General features: G+C 39.6%; 1 protein-coding gene across 1 annotated transcript; it reads left to right on the top strand.

The window, feature by feature from the left end:
- The first annotated feature begins 2792 nt into the window (after positions 1–2792).
- Positions 2793–15240, top strand: LOC115010502 (solute carrier family 26 member 6). The gene is given in 16 exon segments (XM_075074126.1): positions 2793–2901; positions 3183–3318; positions 4151–4334; positions 4558–4710; positions 5551–5633; positions 6091–6238; positions 6596–6709; positions 6863–6940; positions 7203–7298; positions 7479–7585; positions 10206–10275; positions 12120–12209; positions 12555–12722; positions 13906–13960; positions 14318–14442; positions 15175–15240. Coding segments are annotated over 16 exon segments (1746 nt in total). The 3' UTR covers positions 15205–15240.
- The last annotated feature ends 1210 nt before the right edge of the window (positions 15241–16450 follow it).

Below are 16450 nucleotides of genomic sequence, written 5' to 3'. Positions count from 1 at the left end.
CTTTACAAACTTCCAGTCTTGTCTCATCTCATAACAGCAATGCCAAGTGGTTAGAATATGATGAACATATTGACATTTTTTTAATAGAATAAAAATTTCTAGCCATCAGTTTAAAGAAAATTGTTGCTACATCCGAGCAACAATACGAAACTCTGAGAGCCCGCAAAGCTATCTTTGCTTAGCTTAGTTTGAGCAATACTATAGTGGCAAGAAGCTACATTCACTTCAAAACCATATATCGATGCCATTTGGAATGTTTTTCGATACGATTTTTGTTGTCATTAGACGCACTGAAGATTTCACTAAATAGAATTAGATTTTACTTAATAGTTGACAAAACATTGCGAATTCAACATCAAACCTCATCTCTTTACTCGCCAAGAGCTGTCTCCCGTGGTGGAAAGCCAGGACAATGTTTACTCTTGTTTTCTTAGCCAATAATGTGGCTTCTTGCCAGTAGTGGGTGATTAGGATGGTGATAAAGGTTGCATGCCAAGAGCTTCAGCCATCTTTGTGTTTACTGTGCCGTTCAACGTGATTGACAAGCCCTCAGCGCAGCCCTACTTTGTTCTCTGGACTGAGGTCAGACAGGCGCTACAGTGACTCACTATCGCCTTTTGAGGAACAAGTGGTATTACAAGACAGGACGGGCCAGGGCTCGCTGGTTAGCATGCTAATTGTAGTAGATATCTCTGCAACACAAGAAGTCTTTGACATGATGCAAAAACCATTACTTCTTCACATTCTGTTGATAATGTTAGTTAATTTATTTTTAGATTTTAAAATACAATTCTGGTCACATCTTACACATTGCACCTTTAACAGTTTTGCTCTTCCAATTCCTTACTGTGGTGAGATTAAGATTACATTAAAAACAACTGTGGAAAATTAGTTTTTTGTCTGTTTTCATTCTCGTTGGCTTCTTTCCCTCTACATATACCGCTCATTCTTCATTTCCCCCAGTTGGAGTGTCTTTCCAAAATTACTCATTGTGCAAAGTGGAATACATTAAAGTACATTAAAACAAAGAAAATATTTCTCTTTCCCATTTGCTCTCTTTCTCTTTCCATCGCTCTTTCACTCACACATTCAGAGCATGAGTCTCTGAAAGCTGAGCTGTGATAATAGAGGCATTCAGACGTATTGAATGGGGAGGGAAAAAGGGGCCGTAAACTCGCTGCAATGTGCAGAGTTCAAGGCTGTTCTCAACCTTCCCCGACTCACGTGTGGGAGTTTGTTGAGCTGTGTGTGTGTGTGTGTGTGTGTGTGTGTGTGTGTGTGTGTGTGTGTGTGTGTGTGTGTGTGTGTGTGTGTGTGTGTATATATGTGTATGATCCTCATACATGCACACTGTTGCACGTGAACTCTTTGTGCTCATGCGGCTTCGTGGTGATACAGATTAGGTCAGCCGCTCTCTCTCACAGCTTTGGTTTGTTTTGGTTATCTATACAGTTACTACTGCTCATCTTCGTCTTTGTCATCTAACTTAATATACACATTTTACACGGATAAAAAAAAAGTGCATGAGACACATTGAACATACACAAGAACAAAATGAACTTTGACTGCACTGCCAGTAATCTTTGACATTGATTTCAGATGGACAGCTTTGAGCAAAATGGCTTTACTCACTACAGGCCTCTCGCTGTTGCCCTCGACGAAGCACAGTTGGATGTCCTTGGGCAGCGCGTAGAAAACAAGTCCCTATCATTTTTGGAGAGGGTGAAGGCACAATGTTGGTAAGCGAAATGATAGGTTTAGTTTTCGGCCTTTATTTGTGTTAGTTCAGACCCTCAGTCAGGCTCTTTATCTGACGCTCTGTGTGTGTGTGTTCCCCAGGTGTTCTGGTCCCAGGTTGAAAAGCCTCCTGCTGGGATTTTTTCCTGTTTTGTCATGGCTGCCTCACTACTCCATCAAAGAAAACGCACTTGGAGACGTGATGTCTGGACTCAGTGTCGGGATCATACATCTGCCAACGGGTGAGGATGCTGCAGCAGTTTAAACAACTACATGCTGCCACAACAACTTCACACTACTTCAACTATAACTGCAGTTGGAAGAGGGCAAGTAGGGAATGCAATTGTATATGAAAGATGGTAGCAACTCCATCTGCCATGTGTTATCACCCTAAGAATATTGTAGCCTACTTTGTGCTGGTCGTCGCCAATATCTGGCCGAACAATGACAGAAAAAAAATTGGTTAAATATCTAAGCTTAAGGGTATGTTTGAGTTTCAATATAGACATAAGCCTGCTATTGGGATGCATCAGTTCCGTCACAGGGATGAGCCTGCGTATCTCCTTCACGAAGAGCACTTCCTGCTTCGGATCTTGGTTCCTACATAGATGCACTCACTTCAAAAACTACTTCGTCATGGTCATCTTCTTCCTCCATTTCATTACCATCCGATGCGTCGGTAAAATCCGCTGGCATAGTCAACAGTGGTGGCGAGAAAATCCTTGACAACAGATAGCAGGCTGTTCTCAATGTTGAGCTAGTAGCTACTGTCAATCTGAAATTTGAAAGGGGGGTATAATGCACATTCAATGCTTTTGGTTCCCATAAAGGCCAACTAATATCCACGACAAGTCCCTCCCTAGCGTTTTGTTATAGGATACATGTAAATACACAGAATCAAATGGCACCCTGCTAGCCTTTTCATGGGAACTTTAAGACATTTCTGAACAGTTGAGTTTTTAATGATACAGGGTTTTCCTTTGCTTTTAGTAATACGCACTAGCTACTCATTCAAGGCACACTTTTCACCTCCACCGCTTGTCTTTTTTTCAGGTATGGCCAACGCCATGTTGGTGGGAGTTCCACCAGTGTTTGGTCTCTACACATCTCTCTATCCTCTGATCATCTATTTCATCTTTGGGACCTCCAGACACCTCTCCATTGGTGACTGCCGACCTTTATTTTTCATATCTAAAAAGTACCTGGTGTAGTCTTCCATAATTTCATTGCCTTGCTGATGAGCACCATCTGAAACATATTAAATATTGATACAAAATATATATATATTTGTTTTTTACTGTAACTGTTTTATACAAGTTATAATATAATGTAGTACTCACAGTGTACATTTATCTGATGATCAAATGCTCTTGAATCTAAAACTCAAGTGATAAGGGAGTTAAGGACTTATGTATACAGTGTGTGTGTCTGTTGGTGTGTGACAGGTACTTTTGCCGTCCTGGCCATCATGATTGGGTCTGTGACAGCCAACGTGGAGTTGGTTAGCAACGGTGTTGAAGAGGCCCCATTGTAGAGACAAGCAGGAGAAAAGAGAATTTTCCTGCAGACATCCACAGAAGTATCAAATATATATATATGTATATAAATAGTATTTTTCTTCTATTGTTGTCCATACACAACCTGCTGTGTTCTGTGAAACTCACTCATCTTCATTACAGGTCCACCTTAGGTGTTAAAAGAAATGATCTGCCTCAAAGTATTAAAACTGTGAGAAAAAGTAAAAAAAAAAAAAGTCTGTTTTGTTGTTTGATATATTTTTTCCTCTATGTGGGAGCCTCCCCCCCCCCCCCCCCCCCCGCTCTATGCAGGTTCCCCTGAACGAAGTACAACCAAACAACAAACAAGACATTTTAGGCAAAAACACACTGAAAGTTTTAAAGTTCTAAGACCTAAACAATAACAACAACCAAATCAGACAACACTCTGTGGTAGCGACCTGTCAATCAAACAAGGTTGCCACGACTATTTTACTCTAAATGGGACCATAGTTTCTCTTAACATCATGTATTGAAGAACACTTGAAAATATTGATTTAGATCATAAACTCATTAGGAAAATGTTTACTGAGGTATTAAATCAAGTGAGGTGGTCATTTTTTCATTGACTTCTATACAGCCTGACTTATTTTTGCAACCAGTGGCATTGCCCCGCTGAATATGAGAAATAATTTGAATTCAGGTTTAAGGTTGTTCAGACGCGGAAGTTGCCACATGCACTTCAAATCGATCTAGATGTTTTTGGTTGTGTAGTGCAGAGGTGGCGTATGATAATACAACTTTTTTCAGTGATGGAAAACAAGACATCATGACCTCGTAATCAAAGAGGCAACATTTTGTACAGACATTCAGAAGAGATATAAAGAAAAAAACTAAATTGAACCTGTATGTAAATCTATTTGTGTGTTCCCTCAGCTCCTATTGTACCTGCTGCGTGGAGGCGGTGTGTGTCGCTGGCTATCTGATCCTGTCATCAGAGGCTACACCACAGCAGCAGGTCTGCATGTGATCATCCTGCAATTGCCACTGATGACTGGAATACCTGCACAGAGACACACTGGACTGCTGGCTTCAGCTTGCGTGAGTTGAAACACTGTGGAAGTATCCTCGGGCAAGAATCTGAAGCCCTACGAGCTCCTGTAGTGCTGTTATGTTGCTGATCCCTGACCTCGGAAGTCCTCTCTTAGCTGGATTGAGTGATAGCTTTGTTTGTATTTTTGGCACTAGAGGTCAAATTCAAGGTTGGCATCAAACTCCTACAAGGATGCACCTTGTCACCAGATGTGTGTGTATCCTCTTCCAGACTTTGAAGGATGTCCTGCTCGGAGTGACCAGTGCTGTACCAGGAGCGCTGTCAGTCTCCATGGTTTCCATGGTGATACTCATTGGAGGCAAGATGCTGAATGAGCGCTTTAAGAACAAACTGCCTGTCGCCATACGATGGGAACTCATACTGGTGAGGGATGCACACACACACACACACACACACACACACACACACACACACACACACACACACACACACACACACACGCACACACACGTATACACTCAGTAGACTCATGCCCATAAGAACCACACAGATGGACAGATGCCACAGTGATGAACCGATGAATGACTCACAGTTATATAAAGATCAGTTTTTATCACTAAAACCACATTCCCCACATACAATAAATATCTGCACCTGGCCACTGATTAATCATAATTCTGTCTTCTGATGGTGTTTTGTTTTATTTAATATTTAAAAAATATATTTTTAAGTTTATCAGTAGTTTTATTTAGTATAAGGATTTCAGAGTAATTCACTATTGATTATTAACTAAAACACAAAAATGTAGATATCATTATCACTACGGGAACTGAAAATATTTTGCTTGTTATTTAAAAAGAAAGTTAATTATTTTTATCATCTTGAAATGTGATTTTCTTTTTTAAAGTAACCTGATGATTTATATAACATTGATGAATAAAATCTTCAACCTATAATACTATCGCAAGATTTCTTTGATGGTATCTTGAGTTAACGTAAACAAAGATGCCAAACTTCCATAGCATCTTTTCCCTGTAGGTTCACGTCTGTTATGTTTTGTTAAATTACAGTGTGTTATGGTTTCAACACACCACTGGGATCTGAAAAGATGTCCCTATTATGATGATGCGTGTTTGTGTACGCCCAAGTGCATGTGTAGGAACAGACTAACTGATCTGACATTTTATATAATACTGTATATTGTTTTTATCAAACGGGACATTTTGTGCACAAAATGAAACGTCCATTGTTTTTCTCCCACAGATTGTCCTGGGCACCATCCTGTCAGTGCAGATGGATCTGGTTGGACAGTACACAGTCCAGGTGGTGGGACACATACCCAGTGGGTCAGTAGAACTGTGTCATTGTCTGTTTTTCCTTGTCATTCAATTAGCTATTTTCTAAAATATATTTTCTAATACTATTGTGTTCATTTTTACTTTGTTGAAGGCTGGTGAGTCTCTGGGTAATGTTGTATTGTAAATGTATTCATGATGCCAAATATATATGTGTGTTAGTTAATATGCCTCTACCATATAATTTAAAGCTATATGATTCTTCATCTTTCTGACACGTTGACCTTCTAACCTCCTATTCCTCATACTTCTGTTCCCATCACACAACATTGTTATCTTTAAAATGCTAGCTTTATTGTGTTAGTGTTAAGAGAATGATTGTAATTCATAGGGGGACTCAGCGGTCATAATTCTTTATATTACTGTATATTGAATTTCATTTCTTTGAAGAATTAGTAATTCAGTTGATCAAGCTGCCATAACTTTTATTTCTCCTCCTCTTCTCTAGCCTGTCTTCCCCAGTGCTTCCTTCTCTCTCTCAGGCCAGAGAGCTGTTTTTTCCTGCTTTGTCTTTGGCTCTAGTCGGCTTCAGTTTCCTCTCAGCCATGGGCTCAGTGTTCGCCCACAAACATGGCTACCATGTGGACTCCAGTCAGGTACACTCATGGCAGTTGTAACTCTCATGTATTTCACCCAGGGACCATAAAAAGCAACAAAAAAGTATACAGATGCATATTACATTCAGATGCATTCAGATCATAAATAAATCACAATTGATTCAGATAATGTGTAGAGAACTGTTGAGGGTTTTTTTTGGACACAGGAAGAATTAGTTTTCCAGTATCTGCATCTGTTTTAAAATAAAGAAGAAATATTTTGTGCTTATGTTGTTGTTGTTTTTTAATATTACCCTTACTCCAAGATGTTATTCCAGGAACTGGCTAAGCAGTTGCCTTGCGTACACTCCAGTAGTATTGTACTTTTCAAATTCCTGCTGTCTGTCTCTGTCTCAGGACCTGCTGGCTCTGGGTCTGTGCAACACCATAGGAGGAATGTTCCAGTGCTTTGCTGTCAGCTGCTCCATCTCTCGCAGTATGGTCCAGGAAAGCATTGGTGTCAAATCACAGGTATTGTATTCTTTTCTAAAAGACATAAAAACCCAAACTTAACTCTGTCTTTGCACTTTGTTAAAAAGTTCTTTATTTTTCAATCATCTTTTCTTCATTAAATATTTTCCTTTACTTATTCGCCTTCTGTTGTGTTCTAATCTCATGTCTTAGATGGTCGGTTTGATATCAGCTCTGTTGATTCTAACCATCCTGTTGAAGATCGGTCACCTCTTTGAGCAGCTGCCAAAGGTAAAGCTTATATGGAAAAAACAAATGTTATTAATGTTCTTTCTAAATGTTGTTAAGCAAGTGCACCAAAAGTTTGTGTTGACAGTTCTCCAGCCGGTATGACTTTCCATAAACCACCAAAGAATGACGATGGAATAATAGAGCATATCAGTGAAGATGTTAGATGTTTTCAGAAATGTTAAGTTATGCTCCATCTGGATGAAACTCACCGTCAGGATGAAACACTTGTCTTAGTTCAGTGATGCTTTGCTGTCTGTTCCAGGCCGTGTTGGCAGCGATCATCGTGGTGAACCTGCAAGGGATACTGGCTCAGTTCAAAGACGTGTGTGTGCTCTGGAAGTCTGACAGATTAGACCTGGTGGGCTACACACACACACACACACACACACACACACACACACACACACACACACACACACACACACACACACACACACACACACACACATAAACATCATTATTCAAACTCATAGACTAGAACCATGGTGATAAACTGTACCTCTGATGCTGGTCATCTCTCCTCCCTCTTCTCCTTCAGCTGGTGTTTGTAGCCTCGCTGATTTCCACGCTCATCTTTAACTTGGACCTGGGTCTCGCTGTGGCTGTTGTCTTCTCTATGCTCACACTCATCTACAGGACACAACAGTCAGTAAATATTCTTAAACATTGTTGTTTAATTACAGGGTGGAGGAATTTACCCAGCTGCATGATTTTGGTCTCATTCAAAAGATAACTCTGTTATTGTTCTTGCAAAACTTTCAATAATCACTCCAAGTGCTTCTGGCACTGATTAATAGTGGCCTGAATATACTGAATTTGAAGAAAATACACTCCGCCTGAAGTTTGTTGTTGAAAAAGATGCCTGAAGATGGGTATAGCTGGTAGGTATGGACTGGAAAACACAATAAAAACATAGAACCAAGTGTTATGAAGTAAAACTTCCAATTTCAGATTAAAGGGATAAAAACTTAATTTATTAGGCATATTTTTCTAAGAGTAACACCAGATGTACACAAAGTGTGTACATATTATAATATTTATTAATAAAATATTATTTTTATTTATAACTATTATATACCCATATTCCCTGTTAGTAGTAATCACACAGAGTAAGTGAAGTATAAACACATTTTTTTTCTAATATTTTTATGTTTTTTTTGTATTTTCTTCTGAACAATAAATAATAAATATAATTTTGAAAATACATTTTATTTCGTAAAATCAAACCATGGGAAGTGACGCATGTAACGAACAATTGACTTTGGGTATGTCGTTTGTTCATTGTCTATACGATGCGCGCGCCACAGGGAGGCTGAGCTGATCCTGGCGCAGCCTGTAACAAAAGAAGAGGAATGGAACTTCCTTATGAAGTTGACACTCATTGGCTCATGAAGGTTGTAAAACACCAATCTAAGCTCCGATTGGCTCAAATGAAGTGTCAGTCTAACGCTGAGAATACGTGCTACAACCAGGAAGTGTCTGAACCGCGATGAGCGCACAAGATATTAAGTTATGACTGTTTATGACACAATGTAAAAATCGATCAGCTGATATCGTTTTAAAAAAAAATATTGCTGAAAAGAGGATATTTATGAGGCTTTATAGGTAAGTGGGCTCAAAGTTATGATTTTGATTTTAGTGTGCTTGCGGAGCTGATTGTACCCGTTTTCATCGCAATATCTAAATAGACGAGATTCTAAGCTTTCCAAAAATATATATATACGGGCCAGCGGTTAAGAGGTTAATAATGATCAAACTGCACATTACTAGAATGCCATTTCATTCAATAAAACAATACATAATATATGTAAATGTGGAATTATGAAATAGAAATCCCTGAAATAAATGAAAGAAAACAAAAACATTTATTTATTTTTTCAGGAATTATTTCATAGACATATTCATTTATTTAATATTGAATACTGTCAGTGGAACAGTGGTGGCCTAAAGGTTAGAGAAGCTAACTTGTGACCAGAGGGAGACATTTGGGTGGGGAAAGTGAAAAGAAACTCCTTGCCCCTCCCTCATTACCACCACTGAGGTGCCCTTGAGCAAGGCACCTTAACCTCCACTGCTCCAGTGGGGCTGCTCAGTGGACAGCAGATAGAAAAACTGTGGATTTACTGGGCAGCTACCAGGTGTGAATGTGTAACTGTTTTATTGTGACCAGGGCGTTCCTGAAAAATGGCACTCAGTGAACTTCCCTGTTAATGGATAAAGGTTTAAACAGGATATCGAGGCGTAGTCTTGGAGGACATGGGTTGCAGTTCAGTGGCCTGAGGATCTCATCGCTGCTCTTTGCAGATGATGTGGTCCTGATGGCATCATCGGTCTGTGACCATCAGCAGTCACTGGATCGGTTCGCAGCAGAGTGTGAAGCGGTTGGGATGAGGATCAGCACCTCAAAATCTGAGGCCATGACTCTCAGCAGGAAACCGGTGGATAGCCTACTCCGGGTAGTCCTTACCCCAAGTGAAGGAGTTCAAGTACCTCGGGGTCTTGTTCGCGAGTGAGGGGACGATGGAGCGAGAAATTGGCCGGAGAATCGGAGCAGAGGGGGCGGTATTGCATTCGCTTTACTGCACCGTTGTGACGCAAAGAGAGCTGAGCCAGAAGGCAAAGCTCTCTATCTTCCGGTCGATCTTCGTTCCTACCCTCACCTATGAAGGCTGGTTCATGACCGAAAAAACGAGATTGCGTATACAAATGGCCGAAATGGGTTTTCTCTGACGGGTGGCTGGCGTCTCCCTTAGAGATAGGTTGAGAAGCTCAGCCATCCGTGAGAGACTCGGAGTAGAACCTGGGGAGGTGTTCCAGGCTGGGAAGAGACCCCGGGGAAGACCCAGGACTCAGTGGAGAGATTATATCTCCTCACTGGCCTGGGAACGCCTCGAGATCCCCCAGTCGGAGCTGGAGGATGTGGCCCGTAGAAGGGAAGTTTGGGGTTCCTTACTGGAACTGCTGCCCCCGCGACCCGACCCCGGATAAGCGGTAGACAATGGATGGATGGTTTGAACCATAAATATTTATTATATTGCATTGGAGTAAAGATTGATAATTGTGTTATATATACTGTATGTGCTAAAAGGATATTGTGTAGATTTATCTTGTCTTCACTTATTTATTTATTTGACTCTTTTCGTAATTTATTTTCATACATAGTGTTGTATTTCCTTCCCTCCCCTCGCTTGTCTCCTAGACAGAGGCACTCTCATTAATAACGCCCTGTCTCAATCCTGTCTTTCATCTTGTTCTTGTCTTCCAGTTCCTCCACTGTTGTTTTGGGTCATATTGCTGGTACAGACTGTTACAGAGATGTTCGACTGTACTCTGAGGTAAGCTCAAATCTGTTTTACAGGGCTCACGACAACAAGTTTTCGAAATTCTTTGATTAAAGTTTGGTGTTGTTCAAGATAAGTTGAGTAAGCCCCAAAGTAATTGGGAAGTTACATGAAACACGAAAACACGAAACAACCCTTTGAAGGCCACCTCTGGATTGTCATCATTTTCTATCTGCCTGTCTTGTGCATTCCCTGTTCTGTGTTATAGTTTGGATGAGGAACATGGTGTTGGCGCTCTTGAAATGCTTTCAAAACTGTTGTAAACATTCAGAAGATGCGTGACATTAATCTCCTGGAAGCACCTATTTGTACCCATGAGAACTAAACCAATTAATTACAATCAGTAACTCACTCAAAACTCTGTTAGTTTCATCTGAATTCTCCTCTAACTGTTCTAGTTTCCCCCAAAACTTTATTTAGAGTTTCTGTTCTTTTCCACCAGACTCTACACCGCTTGAGTCTATTCCTCACAATCAATCCACAACCTCCAATGTTGCTGCAATAGGGTTATTTTATGTTATATCCATAGAGAAAGGATGACATCACCTAAACAAACATTAAGGGATTGTTAAATGCCTTGAGGTTACTGCTTGCTGTGATCTTTATCAGCTGTTTGAGCCTGGAAATCCACATTTGGATTGATTGTTTCCCTATGTTTGAAGAAAAATGCAGCAAAAGTACTGTCTTGGATGCCTCTATGGTAGATAAAACACGATTAAGTGCACTCTACGGTGACACACTGTGCAAGAAAATGTGATGAAGTGCCCTTTAGGGTGCCCTTCCAGTGCAGAACATATGATGCATTGCCATATTGGCTGCCCTACAAGCAGCTGGTGCCCTTTTGACCCCTGACGCTCGGACAGCCTGTGTCGGCCTCTGGTACTTATATATTACTATTATGTTATATATTACTAACTAATAATAACTTCCATAATAATATATTTATATTTAAATAATAGGGGACAATTAGGGGAAGACACTTTTGACACTAAAGATAATTAATGAGGCAAAAAGCAAGCATTTGATCTGCACTAATATGCAGAATGTAGGTCAATCTCAATAAATGCCTTTTTTTTTCACATGATGGAAAGGCATTTATAAATATATGTTTATCTTAAAGTTTATATTAAAACAAGTTCAGAAATGATTTATCAAAGTATTTATGTAGCAAGCCATAAAATGATGGTGTCTGTAACGTACACCAAATTACACAACAGATTCTTCAGTGAAGGTCGGTCTTTTATAAACTTAATGAAGCACTCTGTCATGCAGCCAAAACACACTAAAATACATCCCTGGCTGAGACCACCATCTGTCCCACATCAAAACACTGAACTGTTACCAAAGGCAATCTGTTTGGGCTCTGAGCGTCAGTGAATTCCTGTCAACTTATCGCTCTCTGTTCCTTCCTTTTGATTCTCTCCTCAATCTGTTACACTGCTTGCTGGCACCACTCCCCTCTGTCAACTATCTGTCATGCATTAGTGATGGTGCATGCAGTGGATTTCTCCGAAGAAGTTCCTCTTCATTCTGTATATATTCTTTCTTTTTTTATTGTCTTTGATCCCACACAGTAGAGCCAGGGCATTTAAAACAGAAGATATGTTGTGTCTCTGAAGTACATATTTATCAAACTGGTTTATTGTATGTAGTGAGAAATTGCCAAATGAAGTAAATCCTTTCTGTGTTTGTGCCAATTAAGTAGCATATACACACAGTAAATGCACCAGACTGTTGTTGTAATTTTCTGAACTTTTCCCCAGGGTGTGACTATTGTGCCAAGTTATAAGATGCAGGTACTGCATGTGTCTCTGTTGTCTGTGGGTTTTTTTAAACAGGCAAAGCAAGTTCCTGGGGTGACGATACTCTCCCATTCCAGTCTTATTTACTTTGCCAACTCTGAACTGGTCTTCACACAAATCAGACAGGTGCCAGCCCGCACACACACACACACACACACACACACACACACACACACACACACACACACACACACACACACACACACACACACACACACACACACACACACACACACACACACACACACACACACACACAATAAATGAATCCAGGTGAGCATTGGTCCCACAGCTTATCTCCTCTACATAAATGGCACATTCCTTCCATCCATCATTATGTGGACATTATTTTATGAAATTCAGTGCCAGCACCTGCAGTAGGTTAGGCAATATTCAAGGTGTGTGTATGCAGCTGGAGAGTGTGTGTGCCTTAATAATTTTCCACTTGTAAACGTTCTTCAACACGTCCAGACAGTGAGTCGTGGTCAGAAGGAGAACCCAGCTGGAGTCCACACTTCTACCACCTCCTCCTCCTCCTCCTCCTCTTCAGCCCAGACTTTGATACACACTCATTGCTTGGTTCTGGATCTCAGCTCGGTAACCTTCGTGGACTCTGTGGTCATGTCAGCACTTTGCAAGGTGAGGAAAGAGAACTGAGTGAAATGTGTAAACTCATCTTCATTTTTATTTTGGCTAAACACCAAAATATTCTAATTAAGGATTGATTTTCATTATTTTGTTTGCTGCATGGCACTCGTTAGTGTGGTGACTGCACTAAACTGCCTAAAGCACATCTGTCACTCAAACGGTGTGGGTGGGACATCTTTATCTGGAATTATCTTTGAGTTTCTGCAGCTGGTGCTCTTTTCTTTGTCTGAGGAATTTAACTTACATAATCGCTCATGAAACAAATCATATTTTCTAGAAAATACCTACTACAATATTGAAGCCTTAGTGAAGCCTCTTCTACTTCTTTATCACTAAAAAAGATAAAAAGTTCTGTATGATAAACATAATTTTTAGTTGTTAGTTGTTTGACCCACCAGGAGTATTTCTATTTTATAATACCTAACTTTTTTTGTACTTTCTTTGTTTTCTCTATGGATATGGGCTTTCATAAAATACTGCATATTTAGTGCAACCAATTAAAAAGGCCTTAATGACCCATTTATAGGATGCATTTAACACTCAAATGTAGCAAAGCATATGTTTGTTTATTTGATATTGTAGTTCATTCTTTGTATGCTGGATGTAGAGTGCAGATGTTAAAAATGTAAAGTTATACATGAAAGATGTTCTTTGGTAATTCTAAATATAATCTGCCTTTATTCATACAGTACAATGCCTCAAAAACAAAACAGAAAAATGGAGTACACTAGTTGTAAGTTATTTTTAGCCTTGACTAAAATTTGCATATTAATTTGATCTGTTATGATGGGAACATCAGCGTAGGTTGTTTTGAGTGGATATCAGTCATCCTCTGCCAGCTCTAAACCTGCAATAAATTCTACACTTATTTGTCATCAGTTGCTGTGATGGTGTCCTCACTGACTGTCTTCACATTTACTCCTTTCTGATAATCAAAGACTTTAACAATAAATTATTATTTAAAGCACACACCTCTCACAGCTTTTGATGAGTTACCAATTGTACTGATATGCCTTTGTTATGTTGTCCTCCACTTTGACCTTAATGTTAAAAGAAGAAGAAAATTCATTCATCAGCCTCACAGAATGAACACGTGCTTGAGTATAACTACATATGTGAAGAAAAGAGTTTTGTGACGTATACTGTGTGTGTGTGTGTGTGTGTTATTCACCAGGTCGTAGAAGACTTGGAAGTCCAGGGTGTCAGCGTGTGTCTGGCAGAGTGCCCAGGTCAGCTTCATGTTTCATACTCACTAATCTTCTATAGACGTACTCTCTCACATATTTATTCTCACGGACACACGGACACACTTTGTCTGGCGTTGGGCTAGTACTATACTAGCTATACTGTAGCACTGCTTGAAACATTTTTTCTTTCTGAACTTTATGTTGGTATAGTAACTTTTTTTGGGCTTAAAACCTTCACATCAACACATGCGATCAGACAGGCTGAATAACCAAACTGTCTTTTCTAATAGTTCAATGCATTGTGGAATTGTTTACTGTGCTGCGTGCATGACATAAATACTTGAAACTTTAAATTAAAACATAAAGTGTGTGGTAATGATGCTCTCTTTATGTCAACAGAGAGCGTTTTATCTAAGCTTCAGACTCAGGGTTGTATACCAGACAGCATGCCCAGCTCCTGTGTCTTCCCATCAGTCCATCATGCTATCCAGCGCTGCCTCAGCACCCTGCCCAGGCCTTTCAAGGTAAACACTATCTCTCTTCTAACTTCATTTGTAGACCTACTGAGAAAAAAACAATATCAACCAAGAGATTTCAAATGAGTTTTATTTTTTCTTTGTTCTGTCATATGTTTCCGATATGATGGTCTGTGAGCCCTAACGATTAAAAAAATAAATGTCATGCATTTGTCTGAACTGATCAAATAAAAGGTTGTTTACAGATGTCTGGGAATACTGCTGCATATGTGAAAACATTGTAGAAAGCCTTTTCTGGCTTCAGCGGGAGCTGCCCAAAATCTCCTAATTGTCCTCAAGTGATGTCACTTGAGTAAGCATCAGTTGGGGCTGAAGACTACAGTGCGAAAAAGAAAAACATGGAGTGTGGAGTTAAAAAATAATTATCTAACCAGACCTCTGTAGCCCACTCTTCATCTCTGCTTGAGGCTACCAGCTCGAGGCTACATTAGCTACTAGCATAAGACAACAGAATCTCCAACCTAAATATTGGCGGTCAAGTGGAATTGTGGGAGATGTAGGTGCCAAGTATTGTCAAGGAAAAATAGATAATATCTCTGGTTCTGCTGCCTCAATTTTGATCCTACTTTTAAACTGTCATAATTCCGACCAACGTTGTAGGAGTGCCATGCAAAATCAATGGAGTACTCCTTTTAAGATGACATCTTGTTGAATACGAAGTGTACAATAGCATTTCAAGATATATTAATATTTGTTTATATGTTTTTTATCTCTTCTCAGGAAATCAATCAAGATGCAAGTGAATGCTGAACCTCCATGACTGCTGCTATTGAAAGTAAATTACAGGACAGTTAAGTCATCTCACAGCAACAAGAGGACAGAAAGAAAAATCTTGTGGTGATAGTTCAGGCTTTAAGAAGCCAGACGGACCAATCACAGCTTCATTTTGTTTTGAAAGAAAGCCATAATCACCTTTCACAATATGTATGCGTACACTTCTCACATATTTTCAGACAATAAATGTAATTGTTCACTAATTTTCGCCACCATTATTGACCTCTCTGTCATGAAGTATAGAGTGCTTCAGGAATGTTTCCTGTAAAACCCGGAAATTAGTCAGCATTTTTGTCTCGTCCGTTTCCCTCGTCTGGAAGTGAATGGATTTTTTGTTAGGTGCTTGAAATAAGGTCTGTGTTAAAACAAGCTTAAGAGATTTTCTAGCTAAGAATTGGCTAAATGAGACTACTAAACGTCATCACGGTGAACACTATTCTGCCTTTAGCTTAGTGTAAATGACGTTAAGGTCATGTGACAATGGAGACAATGGAGAGAGAAACATGAACACCCAAAGCTCTGAAAGCACAGGATAATACAAGACAAATATTTCAAAATGAATTAATCAACTAATACAGTACTGCTGTTAAATCTTTGTTATGCAAAGCCTCCAGAATGACACATTCCTACTGTTGTATAATAACAAAACACACAAAAAATAAATCTACACTCCTACATACCGAAGATGGGAGTTGACTTTGATTTCATAACCGCATCGTAGTCTTTGACTGTCCTGTTCTGTGCTGAACTTTGTATGGATTAAGTGACAATGACAGTGTTGGTTTACTGCAGATGACAGGCAGAGTGTGTGAATGACAGAAAATATGTCTGCCCATCCTTCTGTATTTCTTTTTCAATTAGATTATCTTTATTTCTAACTTTATTTGTAATCAGAACATAACAAAAGTGTAGTTTTCCCGTGCAGACACACCACGGGCACAGAACTATGTTTTAGACTCTTTAGGCTGCTTGGTTTTATCAAGGTCTATTCAACAGTATGTTCAAGTAACACTCAAGCAATGTGTTCATGCCTTTTCTCTTACAATTACAATCAATGTTAAAACAAGCAGCAGCACCTTGTATGATATCCTCTGACTCTGTAATGAATGTGTGTAAATGGGGAATGCTGACATGTGTTGTAAAGTGCTCTGAGCGGTCGCAAAGATTGGAAAAGTGCTATATAAATGCAATCCGCTGTGAAGAACTTCAAAGGTTAAGAGGC

The sequence above is a fragment of the Cottoperca gobio genome, chromosome 7 (assembly GCF_900634415.1).
Source record: "Cottoperca gobio chromosome 7, fCotGob3.1, whole genome shotgun sequence".
NCBI classification, from domain to species: domain Eukaryota; kingdom Metazoa; phylum Chordata; class Actinopteri; order Perciformes; family Bovichtidae; genus Cottoperca; species Cottoperca gobio.
The sequence above is the reverse complement of the archived record's forward strand: the minus strand, read 5'-3'. Positions and strand labels throughout refer to the sequence as shown.